Source organism: Rhinopithecus roxellana, chromosome 15 (genome assembly GCF_007565055.1).
Source record: "Rhinopithecus roxellana isolate Shanxi Qingling chromosome 15, ASM756505v1, whole genome shotgun sequence".
NCBI lineage: Eukaryota > Metazoa > Chordata > Mammalia > Primates > Cercopithecidae > Rhinopithecus > Rhinopithecus roxellana.
In genome coordinates, this window is record NC_044563.1 from 57,333,335 (window position 1) to 57,359,263 (window position 25,929).

The 25,929-nt window shown below is 42.9% G+C and overlaps 2 protein-coding genes across 4 annotated transcripts in view; one reads left to right on the forward strand and one right to left on the reverse strand.

Annotated features, from left to right (window-relative positions):
• Positions 1-10,698, forward strand: part of XRRA1 (X-ray radiation resistance associated 1) — a 99,456-nt gene extending 88,758 nt beyond the window's left edge. For 2 of the 3 annotated variants that reach the window (XM_030917414.1, XM_030917415.1), the window contains 6 exons: positions 430-545; positions 3,170-3,517; positions 6,393-6,591; positions 7,369-7,484; positions 7,693-7,798; positions 8,196-8,449. In XM_030917414.1, the coding sequence (XP_030773274.1) occupies positions 430-545; positions 3,170-3,517; positions 6,393-6,591; positions 7,369-7,484; positions 7,693-7,798; positions 8,196-8,449 (1,139 nt within the window). Of the gene's footprint in view, positions 1-429; positions 546-3,169; positions 3,518-6,392; positions 6,592-7,368; positions 7,485-7,692; positions 7,799-8,195 lie in introns of all 3 variants that reach the window. The other variant, XM_030917413.1, reaches the window with a different exon arrangement.
• The window catches only part of RNF169 (ring finger protein 169), a 96,181-nt gene continuing 79,485 nt past the window's right edge, over positions 9,234-25,929 (reverse strand). The window contains exons 5-6 of the mRNA XM_030917416.1: positions 16,911-17,010; positions 9,234-16,147 (exon numbers count right to left, since the gene is read on the reverse strand). Of these exons, the coding sequence (XP_030773276.1) occupies positions 14,963-16,147; positions 16,911-17,010 (1,285 nt within the window). The 3' untranslated portion in view covers positions 9,234-14,962. The remainder of the gene's footprint in view (positions 16,148-16,910; positions 17,011-25,929) is intronic.

A 25,929-nucleotide genomic window follows, 5' to 3' on the forward strand; every position in this document is an offset into this window, starting at 1 on the left:
TTTTGAACCACACCCTGCTTTGTGGAACAGTTCTGTCATGACCTCATTTCCCACTTCCCAGTTGCAGAGGGGTGCAGCCCCAACTGCAGGAGCCTCTCTTCCCAGAGCACAAGGAATGGGGTGGTCAGCAGTGGAGCAACTGTGTAAGATACAGGAGCTGGAGGCATTTTAGAGTCCTGGGCCCTGGAGTGACACCAGTGAAGTTCTGATCCTCACTCCACAGTAGCTTTATTATCTTGGACAAATTCCTTAGCCTCTCTGTGCCTCAGTTTCCTTGCCTATTGAATGGGAATAATGAGGTACCTACCCCTAGGGTTGAGAATAAGTTTCATTAATACATGTAAAGCGGTTTGAATAGTGCCTGGCACATAGTAAGCCCCAGTATAAATTTTAGCTAATAGTAATCTTATTTTCCCATCATGGCACCAGGGGTCCCTCCATTGCTGAAGAGCTTCCTCCAAGAGCGACTGGGAATCCACTTAATTCGAAGGAAGATAGTAAAGCCTAAGCATCATGTTTTGATGTCTCAGAAGGAATCACGGAAGGTAGGGCTTCCAAGGCAGGACTCTCACCCCCAGGAAGACTGCAGCCTATTATAATGTATGCAAACCAACCTGGCTGTAGAGCTGCTCACTCCACAGTGCCTGGAATCTCTCCATTAGATTCAGCATTGCCTTCTCCTTTCCTTGCTTTGGGAAGAGCATTTGATAAAACAACAGATACGAAAATATATTTTAAACTCCCAAAACTCTTACCACTGAAAGTTACAGTCACCTACAGTAATTGAGAATGGCTGTGGGCCAGGCATGGTGGCTCACACCTCTAATCGCAGCACTTTGGAGGCCAAGGCGAGAGGATCACTTGAGGGCAGGAGTTTGATACCAGCCTGGGTGAGATCTTGTCTCTACAAAAAAAAAAAAAAAAAATGGCTAAGCCAGGACCAGAATACATCTCCTGCCTGAATTTTAAGGAAGTGTTTCCTTATGCTGAGAGGTCTACTTCCTTTGCCATAAAGTAAGTCAAATCCCTCTTTCATCTGAAGAATTTCAAAACTTTCTGTGAAATGTTCCTCCCTCCTGAACTTTATTAGTCCTTCTACAGCCAAAAGGTGGGCTGAGCATTGCTGATCCCAAAAGTTAAATACAGGCATTTCCTTGCCATCCCCTCTGCAGCCCGCCTCTGTCCAGCTAGGCTCTTGTCTGATGTCCTCAGAGGACTGGACAAGCATTTGAAGTCAGAAATAGAAAATCCAAGGTTTCCATCATCTTCCTTGTTGTCTGTTACCTCCTGTTAAGGATCTGCCCCATCATTTCCCATCAGCCAGCTAGGGAGGGGCAGAATCCTCTCTCTCCTTTACGAAGCCCCATGCCTAGGACTCTGTGGAGCCCTTGCATATATGCTATCTCATAATTCTCAAAGCAGATGAAGCAACAAACTCAGAGAGGTGAACTGACTTGTTAAAAGTTAGTGTGGGTCCTAGGGGACCCCTCACACCTCCTCCCATCAGAGGTTCTGACCAACCTGGGAGCTAAATGAGTTAAATAAACACAGATGCCAGTGACCAAATGAGAAACAAATCAATGCTTTGTTAATTTAGGTAAATACCCTCTATCTTGGACTGGAGAATGTGGCTTAGTCCTGAGTCAGACTGGGGATGCCTGCATGTCCCCATTGTGCATACAGAGATGGGGCTAGAAATGCAGATTAGACCCCTGGGGTTACATGGACAAGGGCTGCAGCCCCTCCCCTCACACCTAGGCATGGACAGACAGGAGGAAAATGGAGAACCTGCCAGAACAGGCCTGTAGCCAAGAAGCTGTGTGAGCCCTTTGATGTGAGGACACAAATAGAAGATAAAATAGCCTGGTCTCATTGATGAGCAGTAATCCAGCCCACGACTGAAGCAGGGCGCAGTGACTCAACCTCTGGCCAGTTAGGTTACCCATTCCTCCCTTGGAAAGAGGCGGGGAAAGTAGCTGTGGGATAGAGAAAGAGCATTTCCTCTAGCACATCTCTCTCACAGAGCCATGAGAGGGAAGGGGAACTGTCCCTTCCCTCCAGCTGCCAAGTGATGGCACTTGGTGTTTTAGATGCTGAGGTGCAGTGCTGTGTTCATGCCCTGTGCCTTGTGGCATGGATTCAGACAAAGACTCTGGGTCCCTCAGGCTTCAAGTCTAAACACTGAGGTTCTACATATTTTCCAAAAGGAGATTTTTTTTTTTAAGTAACATGTTTTATAAAAGTCATCCTTCGCCCTCCTTAGTCCGTTAGGTACGTTTGCACACACCATTTCATTTGGTGGAACTCTGTGAGAGAGGCACAAGGAGGAAATGGGAACTCAAAGGATAGACCTGTATTCCAGCCCATATTTTTCTAACTACAGTGCTTGGAATCTTTCCACTACACAACTTACATCTCTCAGTAAAAGTACAGATGTAAGTGAACCAAATACCTCTGACAAAGAGTGAAAACAATCGACTATGTAAAGGGGGAGAGGGAAAGAACTAAGCCCAGCTGAGGTAAATTGGGCACATGGACACCTCCTGGCAGCTGAGGAGGACGGGGAGAATGGTCACAGGCTTTTACTAATTAAGAAAGTTATTTTCTTGGTCCTGAACCTTCAGAGAGATCTATCTTTTGGACCTTTATATAAGGTATAGGGACCAGCATCCTGAAAGGGGCCTGGTACTGCCATCTTCCAGAAAATACAGGACCATTCCCCAACACCCTCTCCTCGGAGTCCCTGGGGAAAGCCATAGGCACCATGTTAAACCCTCATCTGAAGAGTGAGACTACTGAGGGCCAGAGTGACGTATGGTCAGGGATGCAGCATGAAGCCTGGAGCCCAGGACTGGAATTACATCATCCAGGCACTACTGCTGAATCACTCTGGGACTTGGACAGGTCATTTTACCTCTCTAAGCCTGTTTCCTCATCTATAAAATTGAGGATAATTATTCATTGGGTAGTTTCAAGGTAGAAATAAAACAACTTACATCATGCATGGGGCACATCATAGATGCCCAACAAGTATGATATCCCTTTCCACCTCCCCGTCAGTCCGTACCCAGCACTCCAGCTGCTATACAAGTGGCCTCAGGCTAGTGAGGCCCAGGAGGAGAGACTCTTGATTAGGAAGCACATTCATTCCGGCTCTTCTCCATGACAGGTGAAAACCGAAATCCCAAAGGTGCCAAAGCAGCCTCTGGTGCTCCATCACCCACAAGTGACCACAACCAAGTCTCTCTCAAAGGATATGCTAGAGCCAGAGGCAGAGCTGGCTGAAGATCTGCCCACTACCAAAAGCACTTCTGTGGAGTCAGAGATGCCCACTGAGAGTCTGGAAGGCCTTTCCCTGTCTCGCCGGACCTTCGTGCCACTGCCTCCCATCTGCTCCGACTCCACTGTGCATAGTGAAGAGACCCTGTCCCACCTGAGTGACACAGCTGTCCGCTTCAGCCCAGAGCACCCATCAGATGAGGACTCCAAGAGCACAGAGTCCATCTTCCTGACCCAGGTACCTGTATCCAGCTGTCCCTGCCCACTTGTTACTAGCTCCCACAGGTTCCTCTGCAGCCCTTAGGCTCAACTGCTGTGGACAGCTGGGAGCAACAAGCACATGGCAGGTCTGGAAATGAGAAGTCAGCACCCTTGGTGGAGCTTGCAAGCCTCTTCTGGAAGATCTCTGGTCTAAGGCTACTGATAGGGGCACCCATGGGGACAAGTCATATTTCTGTTGCACAGACAAGATCTGTGGTCTGCCTGGGGTGTGATTCCAACTAGTTTTTCAGAAGGGTTTGCTGCTGCCTGTACCTCTCTACTTCAGGGCTCCTCACTTTTGATGCTGCCTCTGGATCCTGGGAACACAGATCAGATGCAGGTCGTGCCCTTGAGGTGCTCTCAGTATAATGGGGAACACAGACAGACCAGCTCATGCAATCAGTGCTGAGACAGGAAATCCCAGAGGCTGGGAGCCTGGAGGAAGGAGAGATGCCGGTGCCCCAGCCCAGGAGGCTGTCCTAGAAGAGGCTCAACTGAGCTGAGATTTACAGGCTGAGTAGGAATTAAAGGTGAAGATATAGCAGCAAGGGCATTCTGGACAGAGGACACAGCATGAAACAGGATAGAGGAAGAAAATTAAAATGGTACATTCAGAAACCACAAATGTTTAGTGTTAGTGCAGCAGAAGGGTGGCATGTGACAAAGGGTAATATAAGGCTAGAAGAGTTGGCAGGGCCCCCTTGAACTTTATTACTGTACCATCCTTGTCCCTGATCTCCGTGCCTCCAGTCTTGCCCCTCCAATCTACTCACTGCCAGATCTTTCCAGGATGTACATCCATCCATTCATGGAGGTCTAACTCTCCATCCATCTATTTCTTTTTCCACAGATGACTTATAGTGACATATAAATTTATATAGTATAAAAGTATCTTAAAGAACTATCTCAGAACCTTTTTGGAGCAATGCAGAATATAAATAAGCATTTTAAAAGAAACAATTTGAGAGAGTTAGATGGAAAATATGGACAGGAAAGGAAATAGTACAAGAGAAATTCTGTCACTCAAACATGCACATCATGCACTGCTGCTATTATAATAAAGATGTTTTGACAAAATGCAATTCTGAGCTCCTAGCGGCCAAAGCCATGCAATCAATTATGAGTCACCATGTTGTTCAGAAAAAAAAAAAAAAAAAAATCTTTTTTTTTTTTCTGGCCTAATTATCCTGGCTATAACCTTTAATACAATGATGAATAGAAGTGGTGAGAGCAGACTTCCTTGTCTTGTGCCTGTTCGTAAGGGGAAAGCATTCAGTCTTTCACCATTAACTATGATATTAGGTGAGGGTTTTCCATAGATGCTCTTTATCTGGTTGAGGAAGTTACTTTGTATTCCTAGTTTGAGTGCTTTTTAATTATGACAGAGTGGGCTTTTCCTGTGTCTATTGAGATGATCATATGGTTTTGTTCCTTTATTGATATATTACATTAATTGATTTCCAGATGTTAAACCAACCTTTCATTCCTAGGATAAATCTCACTTGGTCATAGTATATAATCCCCTTTACTTGTGGAATTCAGTTTGCTAATATTTTTTGAGAATGTTTGCATTTATATTCATAAGTGATACTGCTTTGTATTTTTCCTTTCTTGTAATGTCTTTCCCTAGTTTGGATTTCAGGTTAATACTAACCTCAGATAAGAAGCCTCTTTTAATTTTTGGAAGAGTTTGTGAAGTATTGGTGTTAATTCTTTTTTAAATGTTTGGTAGAATTCACCAGTGAAACCATCTGGTCCTTAGCTTTTCTTTGCAGGAAGTTTAAAAATTGCTAATTCAGCTTTTTTGCTTGTTATATGTCATATATATTGTATACACATACGTGTGTATATATACACGTATATTCACAAATACACACACACGTATATACATGATGGGTCTCACTGTGTTGCCCAGGCTGTAGTGCAATGGCTATTCACAGGCACTATCCCACTACTGATCAGGATGTGAGTTTTGACCTGCTCCATTTCCTACCTAGGCAAGTTCATCTCTCCTTAGGCAACTTGGTGGTCTCCCACTCCTGGGAGGTCACCATATTGATGCCGAACATAGTGTGGGCACTCGAGGAGCATAATGCACTACAGCCCAGAGCTTCCGAGCTCAAGCAGTCCTCCCACCTCAGCTTCCTGAGTAGCTAGAACTACAGGCATGTGCCACCCCACCTGGTGAGTCATTTTAATAAATAACTACATCCCTACATGACATACAGATTTCTTATAAAGCCATTAGGATAAGCTAAAATCCTCCATGGTTTGCCATCAGAGTGAAGATAAAGAAAATACAAAATAAAACACACCCTCAGCTTGGCATATAGTGGTCCTTACTGATCTGGGTCCTGCTTACCACTGTGGTTGCCTGTCTCTTCACATTTTACTTAACTGTACCAATCTTTAGTTCCCCCAAAATAAACCTTGATGTTTCTTACCTCTGCACCTTTGCTCGTGCTGTTCCTTGTCTGAAACAATCATTCTTTCTCATCACTTGCAGTCTACACCTCTCCCCATTGCTCCGTAGGGATGGCTTTCCTGGCTCTTTAAGACTTAGCTCAGGCTAAGGCATTCCTCCAAGGGAGCTTCTTGGCTAGGTTGGGGCTTCCTCTGGGATCACCCAAAACCACTGTATTCCCTCTGTTAAAGCATTTATTAATTGTCTATTTTTATGTCTGCCTCCTTCCATCCCAGTCTTGGTCTTACTCTTGCCCTTAACAGGGCCCAGCAGAGACCAGCACAGAGATAATGCTCTGAATGTTCATGGAATGAATGAATGAATGAATGAATGAATGAATGAATGAATGAATGAATGACAAATAAATGTGTTCTCTTCCTGGGCACAGGTGAGTGAACTGCCTTCCTCCATCATCCATAAGGATGATTTAGAGTTGAAGGAGAAAGACCAAAAGAAATCACCAACGGCACCCAGAGAGGTAAAAGTGGCTCGGAGGAAGCTCACAACTGCCTCCCTTCCCAGCAAGTACCACGGCTATGAAGAACTGCTGACAGCCAAGCCCGATCCAGCCTTCATTGAGCCAAAGGGTATGTGAGGGCATATCCTTGCTCCAGGGCAAGAGGCCATCTCCACAGCCCAGAGCAAGTCAGGGTCAAGCCGAGGCTGGCACCAAGCTGTCTTTTCCCAACTAGGGTGCTGTTCTCTGTCTGAATACCTGTCAAAGGGCTCCTTTTAGGGTGTCCTTTGTTTGAAGCCCCACATATTGGGACCCCTGTCCTGGCTTGGGCCTTCACTGGAACCACAGTTTATTCAGAGATTCTAGTCGGTCTCAGCCTAGCTGTTCTGGATGATGAAGTCTCTCCTCAGGAAAAGTTTGATGAATGAACACCCAGACTGGCCAGATTCTTGAGCTTTTCCCAGCCCAGGTTAAGTTCCCAAACTGAACGTCCGAAGTCCTTCCTATCTGGTTGGAGGCAAAGGAGGCAGCTTCATCTCTGTGTTAATCTGTACTTCCAAAGCAACTGGCATTCAGCTGGACTGTTGGGGATATCAGCCCCTGCGATATAACCCCCTGAGGTTAACGGGGTTGCACTGGAGCCAGCCTTTTCCCCCACTCCAATACTATCTTCCCATTACAGTCTGTGCTATTTTTCCGTTATAATATGGGACAAATACTCACTGAAGAATGATGGACGTTCAGGCACTGGAACAGACCCGGAAGACACCTGGGAGCAGTGTTTTCTTTTGGGGACTCTCAAATCCTTTCACCTAGAGCTGCTGTGAGACTGAGGAATGAAGCAATCAGGGGAGGCATCTGGGAGGATGGGGCAGTGCCTTGACTCAGTCTTGCCTTCTTGCCCTAGGAATCCAGAAGAATGCACAGGCCCTGCAACACATGCTGAAGCACCCACTCCTGTGCCACTCCTCCAAGCCCAAGCTGGACACTCTTCAGAAACCCTATGTTCCCAAAGAGAAACGGGTAAACATCCAGCTCATTGAGTGTGTAAATGGCCCCTGAGTAACCCCCTCAGGTACAGATGTGGCTGTCACCTTGGGACCCTCTGAGGGCCATGCTTTCCCAGCACCCCCAGATGCTCCTCAGCCTGTTGCTGTGACTGTATGAAGTTAGGCCAGGAAAGTCTGTGCATAAACCTGGGATAACACCCTCCTTCATGACCTTCTGCCAGGCCCAGAGGATCCCGATTCCACCCCCAAGGAAGACTAGAACCCAACTGCTGGATGACATCTTCATTCGCTTGCGGGATCCCCGGAACATTACAGAGGCTCCACTAGGTACGGCTCTGCCACAGCTGCCAGGATCCCAGATCCAGTTCACTCCTGCTGACTAAAGGCAAAGAAAGGGCTTGTGTCAGTGCAGGAAAGGCCCCTATAGAGCAACTGCTGACATCAGTCTCTATATGTAGATGGAGAAAAGGAGAGCCAGCGTGAGGCCCGGAGTTGCCTAAAATCACATAACATGTTAAGGTCCTGAACCAGGGCTTAAGATAGAGTTAAAAGGGGATACCACTGACTTCCTACTGCCCCAAGCTAGAAAGGCCATTTTCAGCCCCTTGGCATCCTCCTGTCATGCCATCCCACTTTCCAAGGGTCTCTAGACCCAAGCCTCTTGCTTCCGGCTGGGTGGGAACCAGGGTGAGCTTGGTGCCTCTCCTGGCTTCTTTTCCTGCAGGTGCTGTCCTGCACCGGCAGACACAACGGCGGCTGGTGAACCACAAGCAGTACCTGGAGGCCAAGAGGCTGTTGAAGGAGTTCCAAGCACGTTACCGGCAGCTGGTGAGTGGCTCTCTGCGGACAGTGTTCGGGACCACCCCACTCCCCCCAGCCTGCCCAGCGCTGAGTGAGAGTCAGCCCAAGTTCGGCCGCTTCCTCGAGTTCATGGATGAATTCTGCCAGGAGCCCACAGCCAGTGACTCACAAGGCTAGGGCTGTGCATGGGGGCTGTGCGCACCATCCAACCTGTGCCTCAGCTCTCCCTGAGGGCTCCGTGCCCTGGACCGCACCTCAAGGTTGACCAGCCGGCCACAGGCTTCAGAGCTCAGCTGGGCCCCCCTCGCTGGCCAGAAGGTGGCCTCCCCTCGTTAGGATCTCCCCTCTTTGGGCCAGGCATGATGGGGTGCCTGGCCCAGCGGCAATAAAGAGTGGGTGCACAGGGCAATAGACTGGGTGCCACGTGCATTCTTTCTTGGAACCCAGGCCACAGCAGCACTGTCACACTTCCCTCTAAAAATGGTTTTCCAGTTCAGATGCAACAGGGATACATTTGTTCTCTGTTGTATAAGAAACTGACACCGGGGGATCTTAACAAATTCCTGAACAATGGCTCCAAAAAGGGTATTTTTAGAAACCAGATCTTGTGAGTACAACCCTAATGTGCAGGGACAGCGTCATCCTGTATATTCATTCTTTACTCACTCTCTTTCTTGGTTCCTTCATTAGGAGCATGAATGGTTGAATGTGAACATGACAGTAAATTGGAGCAAACTGTCAACTGGAGATAACTTATGCCAAAAGACATAGTTGTATACCATGGAAACCCCATCCCTGCTCCTAATCTTTACTGCCGTTCTGAATACCAAAGCAAGACATTCAACATAGGGCATTTCCCAGAGCACATACAGCACCAACAATCCACACACAGCCTAAGCTTAACCCATGTTTTTGTCTGAGATTGTTCTCCAGAGACAAGACTCTGACTAGAAACAGAACATCCACTTTCATGAGTTTTCTTTACTGTATTCTCAACTTGGGCCTCACCTCAAGCAGGCAAACATACATTGAAGAATGCGCTTTGGTACTGTTTAAATAACAACACATCAGCCCACTTGATTCCATGCCATGTCCTTGCTGACAGAAGCATCCCCAACAGGGCATGCCCTGGTCCAAGTCCTCTGTCTTTGTCAAAATGTTCTTCTGATGAGTTGGAGAGGAGGCAGCCAGCAGTGGCAGTCCACAAGGATCCAGGTACCTTCTCCAATCCTAAAGCAGACAGCAGGTTGAATAAAACCAACACACAACCTATTTTCTAGGCAGGAGGGGAAAAGGCCCTTAGGACAACAACATTTGTACAAAGAGTTGAGAGTAAACAGTATATCAGGCTCAAAAAAAAAAAAAAAAAAAAAAAAAAAACTATTTGTTGGCATTTAAATTTTTTTCCCTTGCATAGTATCTATTCTCTCACTAGGACTTTTAAGTGCTCTGCTGGAGGCTCAGCGTTGGTAATACCATGTTTGATGCAAACTTGAACCCAATGAGGAAGAACCCCTGCTCTCATTGGTGGCACATCTTTGGAGGGTGGTGGCCCCAACAAGGGGCAGTCTGCCTGCTGCTATATTAATCTGGAACCAGGGCCAACAGCTACTCCTGAACTATGGTATTTGAAGAGTGAGTTCATTGCCTGTTTTACCTTATATTAAATGACAGGAAAGGAAGATAAACAAACCTTGCTTTGCCTTGGCTTCAAACTAGTTCTTGATTTAAGACACCAGAAAGGGAGAGAGGGAGTCTGCTCAGAGTTTGAGGTTGCCTCTCACAAGATGATGGCTAAAAGTTGCCACCTTACTCAAAAGGCATTACGGAGGCATTTACTCACAAAGGAGAGAGAGTAAATTTTTTTCTTAGGAGGAAAAAAAAAAATACTGATAATACGGAGAATAATCTGCACATCCAGTCTTGGCACTTTTTCCTTCATCCAATTTGACTAATCTCTAAACTGGTGACCCTTGCATATATCTTAGTCTCTTTTCTATGATCTTCTTCCGAAAGCTACAGCAGTTAACAGTCATGTATAAAGATGCATTTCCTAGATCATCTTCAGAAGAAAATCTCTTCAACACTTTCCCTAGAATCTGCCCCACGACTACCCTGCCCCAGACCTGCTTTCTCTTTGAGAATTCATAACCAGCTATGTTTAGATGCCAGTTCAAAAGACCACTCTATGGGTTGATGAGGAAAAGGCTGGCTGAGAACAATTTAAGACCAGAGTGAGTTTCCAGTTTTTAAAGAAAATTTGGCTAGCTGGCTTTTAATTCTTAATTAAAATCATTAAATTTTAATTAAAATTATTCCAATCAAAATACATCACTCTCCAAGATTCCACATTCATATTACTTACTTATACTATGGAGACTTTCTCTACCTGAGCATGTATTCAGGGTCTATAGGTACATTTAACTGAAAAAATCAGGAAGAAAAAGCTAGTAAAATAGCCTCCTAAATCATTTGGGGGTATCCCCATTATTGGTGTGTGTGTCTGCGTGTGTCAAACTTTAACGATTATTTATTCAGACCCTGGAAAACTACACTATAAAATAGGGCACTGGATTGCAAGTTCCTCATTTGGTTAAAAAGAAAAAAGGGGGGGTGGGGGCGGGGGGGGCAGAGAAGAAATATAACCTGGATGATTTCCATGCCCATTCCAGCTATAACATTCTATGGCTGTGACCCAGCCTTTGATTCTTCTCTTTTCCCATTCTCCTACTAGACATTTCAATGAAAAGTTAGGCAGGAAAAAGGAAAGGAATCCCAAGTTGCTGCCAGCTCTGATGAGAGATCAGGTTGGGGGAGAGATTAGGAGGTTACTAAATTGAGGTGTGGGCCTCCCCTGACCATGTCAGTGATCCACAGCCCACCTCATTTCTTGGAGCTTAAGCTAAAAGCAGCATCTGAAGAGATGTTAATGTCCTGTAATTACTAGACGAGAAAATTCATTCTCCTTCCATAACATGACTTAGTAAAAGAAAAGCAATGGTGCAAATTCACAAATACCGATGGGGTCTCTAAAATGTAGAATGCAGCCTGCTGGGTGCTGGGCAGTATCCTAAATGGGACCAGAAATGGCTTTCCTAAGACCATAAATAAACTCCCCAGCCACACATACATTCAAATGCATTCCATTAGACATGGAGCTCCTCAAGAGGAGGAACTGCTTTATCTCCACAGTCCAGCTCAGGGCTGGCACAAGTTTGAAGCTCAGTAAATGTATGTCAAATAGAAAAAAAAGGATGAATAGCCTTCGGTCATCAGCTGCATGAGTCAGGCACCGTGGCAGCTTCCCATTTTAGTCAGTTTGCCAGTTTGTAACCAGACAGTAATCAATTAAGAGCTTTAATCTCTTAAGGACATCTTTCCTTTAGGGAAAATGAACAAAAAATAAAACACTTATCACCAGTGCTGCTTTCAGGCAAAAATTTAAAAATTAAATTAAAATTAAAAAAATAAGTGAAGCCACTTAGGAGTTTTCCGGGCAAGCCTCACCCAACAAGACTTAACCTTTTTAAAACAGAGGCAATTATATGAAAGGGGCCAGGAGTTGGATACATAGTCCCCTGATTTGCTACCAACCCAACAGGCCCAGATGACTTCTTCCAGCAGATACAATCAACGGGTCAAGAACATTTTCTCAAAGTATGTTTCCCTCTCTATGGAAAGGAGCTGACAGCCCCCTTCTGAGGGCACCACATTTCTTGGATTTCCCCTCAGACTGACCTTCACCCTCCCACCTCTCATACCTTCCCCCATAATAAGAAAAAAACCCACAGACTGCATATGTACAAGGAACAGAGTAAGACATGGGTAATTTGTGTGGTGAACTGGACTTCAGTGATTTGTGAGGAATTTGTGAAATCCTGCACCTCTTCTTCTAGCTCACAAACCCTCCCCATCGTTCTGTTTCCTTCCTTGTTCTTTTCTTTTCCCCCAAATAATCCATATTAACATATCGACTTGTAACCAACTTCACAATCATAGAAGGAGAGAGGGAGACTTTTCAGAAAGAAAAAGCATTCAGGTTTTAGTTACTAAGGATGGGAAACATCTTAAAATACAGATAGATTATCTTAGTGGTTTTTCCTTTCTCCAAAGCCAACCTGATTAAAGATCAAGCCTCCGCCCTCCTTAACCTAGACCACTCTACCTATATTGAAGGGCTGTTGCTCAGCAGGAAGTTAAGAAAGCAACTGCCAATACCATCCTAGGCATCACTGTAGGTACGAGGGGGGAGGGCAGTAAGCTGGACCTAGTGTTTGGAATATTTGCTTAACAAGAATTTGTTCTTCACTCTGCACTTGTTGCAACTGCTATGCAATTCTTAAAATGAAAGTATTAATTTGGGGAAATATTTAAAATATATATCTTTTATCTATTAAAAATATTTCTTTTTACCAAAGACAAAAATCAATTCCAACTGAAGTGTTTTTTGAATTACTGGAGATATAGAAAAAGATGGCAAGTGGAAAAATAAGTGTTTTTGCTCCTACCAACAAGACTTGCCTTCCAATAATATTTACTAAGATCAAAAAGGAAATGCGTGAAATGGCAGTAACTGATAAGTTTCCTCTAAGGGCGTTTATAGTAAGGTCACCCTCCCTGTCTTCTGTAAACCACAGCCAGCTCTTCTGTTTTGGGCACAAACATGCCCTCCAGCAGCTCTTGGAGAACGTAAGTTGTTGGTAGGGCCTAAAACTGAAGTGGTGTGACTATAAAATCGTGAGATTGACATATGTTTTTAAAACATACATCTGCACATGTGCACACACACACACACAGAACACAGAATACATACATTCAGGTGAGTGATGTTCCCCACCGAAGTAGTCGTCAAAGAGATTCTACCTATCTCAATGATGACCACAATGTTTAAGACATCTCTGGAACTTCTCTTTGGGAACCGTTTGGGAACTATGAGCTGCACAAGAAAATGGCTCTGACTGCTTTACAGCGGCACTCCATTTATTACTGCAAACCCACTTGATAAGCCACCTTCTTTCCCAGAGGCTTCAAATAGCTGCTGGCTAGTCTCAGACTTTAAATTCTCTCTCCTAACCACAAACCACCACAAAACACTGAAGATTTGCCCTAAGAAAAAGGAGGCAAATCTGAGAACACTTAAAAGGAGTTATACCATCTGCCTTAATCAATGGGTCACTGTTCTGGGCTTTGGCTTCTAGGTCTAGAAGCTGAGGAGGACCGTAGGAGTAGGCTGGAATGGATAACCATTAAGGTCCCCTCCAGTTCTAGCATTTTGGGAGTCATTGTTTCTAGTCTTTGAAGACAGTTCCAGAAATGCTTTCACCAATGGCACTGGAAAAACTAAGCAGTATCCTGCTGGGGGAGACAACATATATTGGGATATATAAGCTCTGGAAGGTCTATTAAAATGCCAGTCACATGACTTTATAGTAACAACTTATACATACATGGGGAATGCCAGCCCATCAGAAATTCCCTAAAATCATATCTTGATCCCTATTCTCAATGAGCCCAGATGGGCAGAAGCACCAAGCACCACCAGGGATGCAAAAGACACATGGTGTCAGCTGCTAAGGAAAATAAACCCCCAAAGGTCCATGGGACTGAATTTACCAGCTGCATCCAGCTAGATACCTTGTTTCCATAGTATGGAGTTTCAGTATTGTTCTCTGCCTGACTTCAGGGCAAATTTTTCGGATTTTAGATCAACATTGCAGATAACCCTTGGCCATGTGAAAAGTAATAATTAAGCCTGATTATAGTTTGTCTCATAGGCTGAAACCCCCAGAAAAGCAGAAGGCTGTAAACTGTGGGGGATGGGGATAATACATAGTATATGTTTATCTACCCTGTCGATCTTGTTTGCATGTGGATTTTGCACTATCTGTGTTCAATGCCCAGTCTAGCTTCCCCTAGGCTCCCCTGGCACACCCTTAGGTCGTAATCTATTTGGGAAACCTTTAGAAAACCCATGGGTTATGCCTCTTAGTAGTTGAGAGAACTGGAACATCTGCGCTGCAGTTTCATCATCTAAAAATGGGGCTAATGCCAGCTACATGAGAGGTCTCTTGGAAACACTAAATTAAATAATGTCTGTAAATGTGTTCTGTCAACTATATAGCATTCACCAAATGTTATTTTTTTAAACAGAGAACGTAAATTAACTTTTGTAAAGGCATAAGCTTAACTGATATAGATAGGTATTTATTTTTTGGCAAGGGACGGCAGAAAGAGGAACATAACCATTATCATTTTGGATCTGCCGAGGAACTGTTCACTTCTTTGAAAAAGATGTAATTAATTTTTGTCTGCAAGGCTGATTTAAAACAATACCCTGCTGAAAGAAGTCAGGAAGTCTATCAGTTTAAGCAGGTATCCCCTCTTTACCATTACTAACTGTGGCCATTATGTTCCTGAATGAGGCTGTTCCAAATCTCATTCCCAGTGGGTGCTGCCAGGTTTGGCCCAGAAGCCCTTAGGGATGGGTCACTTAGGCTTCTGGCCTGGGTCACAGAGAAACGGAAATGCTGCTCCCTTGGATATTGACTACAAAGTCCCTGGAACCTCTCAGAACCATATTAGACAGTGTTTTGCCATTAAAATAAAACCAAAGTGAGAACACTCAGCTCTTCAGGATAAATGATCAAGGCTGAAGACCTTTTAAAACTAGGTAACACTGTTCATTAGGTGCTACTTGGCCCCGGCCATGTTGCTGGACCGTAGGAGATACTGATCCACACTTCCTTTTCGCCGGCTCACAGTCCGCCTCTCGTTGTCAAACATGCGCTGCAACTGCAGAGCCAACTGTCGGTCCTCTTCCTCTTGCTGAAGTTTCTGCTCCATCTCTCGCAGGACTGGGTCTTTTGGGGCCAGACCCACCTCACCACTGGTTTGTCGCAGTTTTTTAAGGGAGCCATTTTGTTCCAAGTGCTTGGTCTTGCAGTGTCTTTTCCGGCCTCGACGCAAAGGAGGAAGTGGCTCTTCACTTAGGCTCTCGACTAGAACACCATTAGTCAGATCAAAATGATTTAATGTCTTCAATTGTTTCTTTGTTTTGAGGACTCCACCCAAAACACTGTTTTGGGGTAGCACTGAATTAACTGTGGTGATTTTCATGGCTCTGCTTATACAGGTTTTGTCTAAGTTGGCATCTGGAGTTGACCCTGAGCCCTCAAACTGCTCCCTCTCCAAAGAAGTCCCACTGCCTCCCACTTTGAGTTCTGAGGAACAGCAGGTTTCCAGTGGGATCTCAGTGTTACTTTTATTATCACTGTCATGTTCTGCTTTTGTTTGGCTAACAGAGGGGAAATAATCAAGATCGGCAGAGATGGGTCCAGTATACTCAGAGAGGACCTGCCCACTGGAAAATCTTGTATTTACAGCCACAGGTGGCTTCTCCTTGCTAGAATGGATACCTTCAGAACCTAGTAAGTCTTCCCCCATTTCAGGAGCCAGAGAGGTAAGAGTGGCTTTTGACAGGGTCTTTTTGATCTGTCGCTCCTGAAAGATCTGTTCCCACTTTTTGAGGATCCGTGGACTGGCTTCATAAGAAGTCTGCTTCTGCAGGCTTCTGTTTAGGTTGCGTGGAGTTGATTTGATGATGAGGGGACTTAGCACACGGCCATCAGGGAGTCTTTTGGGAGGGGTACATGGTGAGCAGACAATGGGCTTGAAATGGTTTAGTTCTTCGGAGATGCTGTCATTGCTCTCAGGGCTGATAGAACGCTCTGGCTTATGCAGGGAAGCCAAGGATGAAAGGGAGCTGAAGGGTAGACGCTTTTCGATGGTTAAGTCAGGGGCTGAGAGGCAGCGGTTGTTTTGAGTTGACAAGAGGACACCAATGATGGGGTTGGAGGCTGGAGTCATAGTTGTGACCTGAAAGAGATTAAAAAGATTATGCATTCATACACACATACATACACATTTTCCTTCATCATTCCTTTATGATGGTGGAACGACAGGGAAGGGGAGGACAAGAAAAGGGATGAAGGGTAATGTGAGCCCAAGAAGGGGAGAAAATCCCTAACTTAGAAAGCATACCATTTAGCAGAACATCCTATATACTTCAAACAATAAGACTGAAAATCTGTAGGGGGGAAAAAACTTATCTAAAGCTTTAAAAAAGGTTTCTTATCCAGGCATGGTGGCTCATACCTCCCAAAGTGCTGTAATCCCAGCATTTTGGCAAGCGGAGGCAGGTGTATCACTTTGAGACCAGCCTGGACAACATAGCAAGATCCCATCTCTACAAAAAATTAAAAAATTAGGTGTGGTCGCATGTGCCTGCAGTCCCAGCTACGTGGGAGGCTGAGGTGAGAAAGGCTACTTGAGCCCAGGAGTCTGAGGCTGCAGTGAGCTATGGTTGCACCACTGCGACACCAGCCTAGGTGACAGAGTGAGACTCTGTCTCTTAAAAAAAAAAAGAAGGGGGGATTCTCTAGTAGCCCTTATTCTACCCATCGGGCTACTAATTCAAACTTTCTTCCTTCACATCTGCTTGTGGACTTCTCCAGCATAACTAGTATGCCTGAGCTCATTCTGCTTCTTCTCTTCTGGAACAGTTTATTTTGTGACTGTGTGCAGAGGGGGTGATGGGGCAGGCCTCGCAAGCCCCGGAGGTCTGTGGCTGAGGGTGTACCTTGGCTTTGTTGCCTGGAGCTGCTCTGAGTCTGCTCTTCACTCTTTCCTGGGCTGTGTCACTACAGCTCTGACTCCTTTCCACCTTGCAGTTTAGCTTCCTAAAAAAGAATAAATTAAAAACAAGTAGTCAAAATTAGTCTATAAGGAAAAAGGATGACAGTATCTTTTTGCTTTCTAAGCCACTCACCAAGAAAGAATTCCCTTGGGCAGCTACAATAGAAATGAGTTAATTTATTAACAAAATACATTCTGAGAAGAAACTCTGCACAAAGAGAGTGCTCCAGAGAGGAGCACTATTTGGTTCAAGGTTTTGTTTCCAAACTAGACCCTGCCAAAAGGAGGCAGAACCAGTGGCTATTTTGAACATGCTTAGAGAGATGTAGAGATACTTCACTGTCCTTAATAGTGTGGATACAATGTTGAATCACCTTTACAAGCAACAGATTTTTCTTTTTATTAGACCCAAACCTCTCTTCAATCTAAATCAAGCACAAAACAAATATTGAAGTACTTACAAAAATGCACAGCAGTGCATTAGATCTTTATGTACAGAGTCAAAATTAAATGTAGTCTCTCCTTTAATCCATTACATTTGAGCTTTCAAAGGCCTAAATCCTAGTGATTTCAGAGGTTTAAAGAACACATGATTTTTGTCTTTATAACATTGAGTTTATAACCCAAACCAAACTCCACAGTACTTGGATTATATACTGAAGTCCACTACACTATACCATAGTAAGTGCCATAAGACAGCAGTTAGTATGCAACTAAACTTCCCAAGTGTTTTCTTCTAAGAGTTTTACCATTTTGACTTTTAAGTTTAGGTCTTTGGTCCATTTTGAGTTAAATTTTATAAATCAAAATGGTGTGAAGTTGGAGTCCAACTTTATCCTTTTGTATGTGGAAATCTATTAACAGTTGTCCCAGGATCATATGTAAATCTATGTTAGAATTATATGCAGATGACTGTCACCTGCCCCAGAAACAAGTAGGGACACTTCATTTCTCACTCGCCTTTGTTTCCGTTCCTCAACTCTTGCCTAAATATATGTCTGTTCACCAAGCATGTATCATATACTTACTATATGTATGCCAGACACTGATGGCCACTATCCATGCACTGAGAATACAGAGAAAAATGAGACGCAGTCTAGGTCTTCAAGGAATTAGAGTCCAGTGGGCAAATAAATAAATACAATACAGTGAAAGGGCACAACAAAAAAAAAGTATGCAAAGGAAGCAGAAATGGCGTAACAGAGAGAGAATTCTTTATAACCTGGGACGAAGTGAGATCTGGGTTGGAAATGTCTTCCTGTAGCATGTTCATTTCAAAGGATAAACACGAATTTGCCATAAGTCAAGATGGACACATAGTTATGCAGATGATCTCAAACAGAAATTATTTCTTCAAATGATTCGATTTAGCTTTGGAATGGAATGCATCATATCTACTCTTTTGTAGCAAAAGACTTGTTTTCAGAGTTTTACCATGCCAGTATTAGCCTGAAGAAAACTTGAAAAGGAGGTAAGGTATCTTCCCAAGGTGCCTCTCTTCTCCCTACATCTCTAGTAGGTAGAGTGGGGAGCATGTCCTACCCACTCGTAAGGGCTTCTATTCCAGCGTTTCTGTGTTATTCTTCCCATTCAAAACCCTCCCATCCTATGTCTTATGGCCACATAGTGTTAACAGGAGAAAGAGGTGGCCAACCTGTATCACATGCTTGCACTATACCAAGAAATTCAACATTTAACCCAAATGAAAGATGTGAAAGTTGTACTATCTAGTGGGAAATACATTTTGGAGCAGGTAGAAAATTTCAACATCCCCCTACAAAAGCAGCTGTGTAAAAGTCAGTTTGTTTGGTAGTTTACTTTAAAAAATATTGATATTCATTTGCATCCCTAGAAGTCACAGAAACTGTCAGTGGTGTAAGCCACCCAGAAGCATACTGTATGGCAGATTAAAATGCTATGGTAAATAATATATACCTTGGGTTAGAAGAAAGGGATATAAAATTGAGAGAGACAGCATTGTTACTTCAAATATATCAATTGCTTGGTGTGATTCCATTGGTGAAACAAGCAGACACCAAGAGGAAAAGATTTTCTGATCAACCTGAGAAAGACCTTTGTAACTTTCAATAGAGCAGTTCACTGATAGTTGCCTGGGAAGACACTGAGCTCCATGCCATTAGAGGTATTCAAACTGAGGCTGCATCTAGACCTTAAGTTCTAAATGTTACATAATTAAGACATAGCTTAATATAATTTTTAAAAACAGGCTATAAATCCATTTTGTCAGGTGTAAAACAGTCAAATTGAAAGTCACTGTTTTCAATCCTGCATTATCAGATACACAAATGACAACTACCTGCAGTTGGGGAGATCATCTTCACATGCCCCATAACCTCCATTTTGGCAAAAGAAAACGCCCAGGGAGGAAACATACTTGCAGTGACCAAGCACACAATGAAGAAAAAAAAAATTCTGAAAATCTAAAATCTTTTTGGTAAACTTTAGTATAGCTGAAATTGTCCTTATCTCTCCCATTCATATTTGATCAACAGACTTTTTACTGAGCACCAACTCTGTGCAAAACGTTAGAGACAGATTGATCAAAAGACAGCCTTCACTGAAAGGAGCGTCTAGACACTGAAGTCTACCACTATAGCATAAGTGCTGTAAGAGAGCAGTTATTATACAACTGAACTCCTCAAGTGTTTTCTTCTAAGAGTTTTATAGTTTAAGCACTTACATTGAGGTATCTGATCCATCTGGAGTTCATTTTTGTATGTGGTATGAGGTTGGGGTCCAACTTCATTCTTTTGCATGTAGATATCCAGTTATACCATCACCATATGTAAAGTGGCTATTCTTTCCCCACTGAATGGTCTTGGCACCCTTGTTGGAAATCAGTTGACCACAGATGTATGGGTTTATTTCTGGACTTTCAACTCTATTCCATTGATTTACATGTCTACCCTTATTCCAGTACCACACTATTTTGATTGCTATACTTTGCAGTACGTTTTGAAATCAGGAGTTGTGAGTCTTCCACCTTTGTTCTTTTTTTTTTTTTTTTTTTTTCCTTCAAGATTGTTTTAACTATTTGGGATCCTCTGAAAATTCATATATGTATTTTGGTACGTTTGTCCATTTCAGCAAAAAAGACCATTGGAATTTTAATAGATGTTACACTAAATCTGTAAAATGACTTCAAGAGTATTGCCATCTTAACAATGTTATGTCTTCTAATCCATAACACAGGAGGTCTTTCACTTTACTTAGATCTTTAATTTCTTTCAGCAATGTTTTGTAGTTTTCAGCATACAAGTCTTGCACTACTGCGGTTAAATTTATTCATAAGTATTCTATTTTTTGATGCTATCGTAAACTGAATTGTTTTCACAGTTACCTTTTTGGGTTGTTCATTGCTAGTGTATAGAAATGCAACTGATTTTTGTGTGGTGAGCTTATATCTTGCAGCTTTGCTAAAATGTGGCTATTAGCTTTAACAATTATTTCATGGATTCTTTAGGATTTTTTGTGAATAACATGTCATGTGTAAAGAGAGATAGTCTCCTTCCTTTGCCATCTGGATGCCTTTTATTTTTCTTGCCCAATTTTTCTGGCTAAAATTTTCAGTACAAGTTGAACAAAAGTGGCAACAGTAGACATCATTTATCTTGTTCCTGCTACTGGGAGGAAAGTTTTCTCTTTCACCACTAAGTATGCTGTTGCTGTGGGTTTTTCATAGATTCCTTTTATAAGACTGATGAAGTTCTCTTATTTTCCTACATGTTCAGCATTTTTCTCATGAAAGGGTATAAGATTTTGTCGCTTTTTTGTGTGTGTCTACTGAGCAATTCATTCTACTAAAATGGTACATTACATTGATCTTCATATGCTGAAACACCTTGGCATTCTTGGAATAAATCCCGCTTGATCACGGTATATAACTCTTTTAAAAAAATGCTGCTGGATTTTGTTGGCTGGTATTTTTGCTGAATAATTTTTATCTATATTCCTAAGAGATCTTGGCCTATAGTTTTCTTATGAAATATCTGTCTGGCTTTGGTATCAGGGTAATGCTTACCTCACAGAGTATTTATTCTAATTTTTGGGAGAGTGTCAGGATTCATGTTAATTCTTCTTTATTTGGTAGAATCACCAGTGAAGCCATCTGGCCCTTGGGTTGTATTGTTGGATTACTATTATTGTTATTATTATTATTATTGGTTCAACCTGTTTATATAGGTCAATAAAGATTTTCGACTTCCTCAGGTACTTTACATGTTTCTAGGAACAGGTACATTTCATTACATTCACTCTAGGAACTGGTACATTTCATCTAAATTATCTAATCTGTTGGCATAAAATTGTTCATAGTGTATAATCCTTCTTAATTCTATGTCAGTAATGTCATAATTTTTCTTCCTAATTTTGGTAATTTGAGTCTTCTCTTTTTTCTTGACCAGTCGTTAAAAATTTGTCAATTTTGTTGATCTTACGAGAGAACCCAACTTTTGGTTTCATTCATTCTACTGTTTTCCTATTCTCCATTAATCTTCAATGTAATCTTTATTATTTATTTCGTTTTGTTTTCTGTGTTTAGTCTACTCTGTGTGTTTAGTCTTAGATCTTTTATAATGTACGCTTTTACAGCTATAAATTTCCCTCTGAGCACTGCTTTCTTTACATTCAGTAAGTTTTGATGTATGGGTTTTCTTTTATTTTTACCTTAGTTTCTAACTTTTAAGTTCAGGGGTACATGTGCAGGATGTGCAGGTTTGTGTCATAGTGGTTTGCTGCACAGATCATCCCTTCACCAAGGTATTAAGCCCAGCGTCCATTAGCTATTTTTCCTGATGGTCTCCCTCCTCCCACCCCCATCCTCCTACAGGCCCCAGTGTGTGTTGTTTCCCCACGTGTCCATGAGTTCTCATCATTCGGCTCCCACTTCATAAATGAAAACATATAGTGTTTGGTTTCCTGTTCCTGCATTAGTTTGCTGAGAATGATGGCTTCCAGCTCCATCCATGCCCCTGCAAAGGACATAATCTTGTTCCTTTTAATGGCTGCATAGTATTCCGTGGGGGTATATGTACCACATTTTCTTTATTCAGTCTTATCACTGAATGGCATTTAGGCTGGTTCCATGTCTTTGCTGTTGTGAACAGTGCTGCAATGAACATACATGTGCGTGTATTTTTATGAGGGAATGATACATAATCCTTTGGGTATATACCTAGTAATGAGATTGCTGGGTCGAATGGTATTTCTGCCTCTAGGTTTTTGAGGAATCGTCACACTGTCTTCCACAATGGTTGAACTAATTTACATTCCCACCAACAATGTAAAAGTGTTTCATTTCTCCACAACCTTGCCAGCATCTGTTTTTTTTTTTTTGTTTTGTTTTGTTTTTGACTTTTTAATAATAGCCATTCTGACTGGTGTGAGATGGTTATTACGGTTTTGATTTGCATTTCTCTAAGGATCAGTAATGTCAAGCTCTTTTTCATATGCTGGTTGACCACATGTATGTCTTCTTTTGAGAAGTGTCTATTCAACCTCTGTCCACTTTTTACTGGGGTGGCTTTTTTTTTTTTCTTGTAAATTTGTTTAAGTTCCTTGTAGATGCTGAATGCTAGACCTTTGTCAGATGGATAGATTGCAAAATTTTTCTCCCATTCCGTAGGCTGTCTGTTCACTTTGATGACAGTTTCTTTTGCTGGGCAGAAGCTCTTTAGTTTAATTAGCTCCAATTCATCAATTTTACTTTTGTTGCAATTGCTTTTGACACCTTCGTCATGTAATCTTTGCCCATGCCTATGGTCCTGAATGGTATTGCCTAGATTTTCTTCTAGGGTTTTTATAGTTTTGGGTTTTACATTTAAGTCTTTAATCCATCTTGAGTTGATTTTTTAATTTTTTGTATGGTGTAAGGAAGGGGTCCAGTTTCAGTTTTCTGCATATGGCTCACCAGTTCTCCCAGCACCACTTACTAAATAGGGAATACTTTCCCCATTGTTTTTGTCAGGTTTATCTAAGATCATATGGTTGTAGGTATGCAGTCTTGTTTCTGGATTCTCTATTCTGTTCCATCGGTCTGTTCTTGTATAAATATCAGGCCGTTTTGGTTACGGTAGCCTTGTAGTATAGTTTGAAGTCAGGTAGCATCATGTCTCCAGCTTCTTTCTTTTTGCTTAGACTTGTCTTGAATATTCAGGTTCCACATGAATTTTATATGGTTTTGGTTCCATATGAATTTCAAAATATTTTTTTCTAATTCTGTGAAGAATGTCAATGTAGTTTAATGGGAATAGAATTGAATCTATAAATTGCTTTCGGCAGTATGGCCATTTTAATGATATTCATTCTTCCTATCCATGAGCATGCGATGTTTTTCCATTTGTTTGTGTCATCTCTGATTCCTTTGAGCAGTGGTTTGTAGTTCTCCTAGAAGAGGTCCTGCCTTCCCTTGTTAGCCATATTCGTAGGTATTTTTTTCTTTTTGTGTCAATTGTGAGTGGCAGTTCATTCATAATTTGGCTGTGTGGTTACCTGCTACTGGTGTATAGGAATGCTTTTGCACAATGATTTTGTATCCTGAGATTTTGCTGAAGCCGCTTATCAGATTAAGAAGCATTTGGGCTGGGACAATGGTGTTTTCTAGATATAGAATCATGTCATCTGCAAACAAAGACAGTTTTACTTCCTCTCTTCCTATTTGAATACCCTTTATTTCTTTATCTTGCCTGACTGCCCTGGCTAGAATTTCCGATACTATGCTGAATAGGAGTGGTAAGAAAGGGCATCCTTGTCTTGTGCCTATTTTCAAGGGGAATGCTTCCAGCTTTTGCCCATTCAGAATGATACTGGCTGTAGGTCTGTCATATATGGCTCTTATTTTGAGGTATGTTCCTTCAACACCTAGTTTATTGAGAGTTTTCAACATGAAGGGATGTTGAATTTTATTGAAGGCCATTTCTGCATCTATTGAGATAATCATGTAGTTTTTGTCTTTAGTTCTGTTTATGTGAAGAATCACATTTATTGATTTGCCTATGCTGAACCACCTTTGCATCTCAGGTGACATCATTAGGCTTTGTGTCCCCACCCAAATCTCATATTGAATTATAATCCCCATAATTCACACAGAGATGGTCTGGAATTGGAACATATGTTGAAAAGGAAAGCAGAGCATAAGTGTTTGGAAAATTTCCAGTCTGATGGAGCAATAGAAAACAAAAACTCAGCTGCAGAAATTTGCATAAGTAATGAGAAGCCAAATGTTAATTGCCAAGACAATGGGGAAAATGTCTTCAGGACATGTCAGAAGTCTTCACAGCAAGCCCTCCCACTGCAGGGCCAGAAAACTAGGAGGAGAAAATGGTTTTGTGGGCTGGGCCCAAGGCCTTGCTGCTTTGTGCAGTCTCTTGGTGCCCATGCCCCAGCCGTGGCTAAAAGGGGCCAATGTACAGATCGGGCCATTGTTTCAGAGGGTACAAGCCCCAAGCCTTGGTGTCTTACATGTTAGGTATTGGGCCTGTAGGTGCACAGAAGTGAAGAAATTAGGTTTAGGAACTTTCACATAGATTACACAGAATGTATGCAAATGCCAGGATATACAGGCAGAAGTCTGCTGCAGGGGTGGAGCCTGGAGCACCTCTGCTAGGGCAGTATGGAAGGGAAATGTGGGGTTGGAGCCCCCACACTGAGTCCCCATTGGGGCACTGCCTAGGGGAGCTGTGGTAAAGAGGGCTACCTTCCTCCAGACCCCAGAATGGTAAATCCACCGACAACTTACACCATGTACCTAAAAAAGCCATAAACACTCAATGCCGGCCCATGAAATCGGCCAGAGAGGGAGCTGTACCTTGCAGAGCCACAAGGGCAGAGCCACTCAAGGCCCTGGGAGCCCACCTCTTGCACTAGCGTGACCTGAATGTGACACATGGACTCAAAGGAGATCATTTTGGAGTTTTAAGATTTGGCTGCCCTGCTGGATTACAGAATTGCATGGGGCCTGTAGCCCCTCTGTTTCGGCCAATTTCTCCCACTGGGAATGGGTGTATTTACCCAATGCCTATACTCTTATTGCATCTATGAAATAACTAACTTGCTTTTGATTTTACAGGCTCATAGGCAGCAGGAACTTGCCTTGTCTCAGATGAGACTTTGGGGGGCTGTTGGAAAGGTTTGATTGTGTTTTGAAATGTGAGGACATGAGATTTGGGAGGGGCCAGGGGTGGAATGATATGGTTAGGCTTTGTGTTCCCACCCAAATTTCATCTTGAATTATAAACCTCATAATCCCCATGTGTCAAGGAAGAGTCCAGGTGGTGGTAACTGAATCATAGGGGTGGTTTCCCCCATGCTGTTCACATGATAGTGAGTTGCATGAGATCTGATGGTTTTATTTATTTACTTATTTACGAGGTGGGGTCTTGCTCTGTTGCCCAGGCAGTAGAGAATTGGTTCAATCTTGGCTCGCTGTGACATCCACCTCCCAGGTTCAAGCGATTCTCATATCTCGGGCTCTGGAGTAGCTGGAATTACAGGCGCATGTCACCACACCCAGCTAATTTTTCTATTTTTAGTACAGATGGAGTTTCACTATGTTGGCCAGGCTGGTCTCGAACTCTTGACTTCAAGTGATCTGCCCACCTCAGCCTCCTAACGTGCTGGGATTACAGGTGTGAGCCATTGCTTCTGGCCAAGATCTTATGGTTTTATAAGGGCCTCTTCCCCCTTCATTCATTCACTCCCTCCTGCCACCTTGTGAAGAAGGTGCCTGCTTTGCCTTCCACCATGATTGTAAGTTTCCTGAGGCCTCCCCCAGCCACGTGGAACTGTGAGTCAATTAAACTTCTTTTCTTTATAAATTGCCTAGTCTCGGGCAGTTCTTTATAGCAGTGTGAAAACAGATTAACACACAGGGGATGGACACTGCTTGATCATGATGGATAAGGTTTTTGATGTGCTGCTGGATTTGGTTTGCCAGTATTTTATTG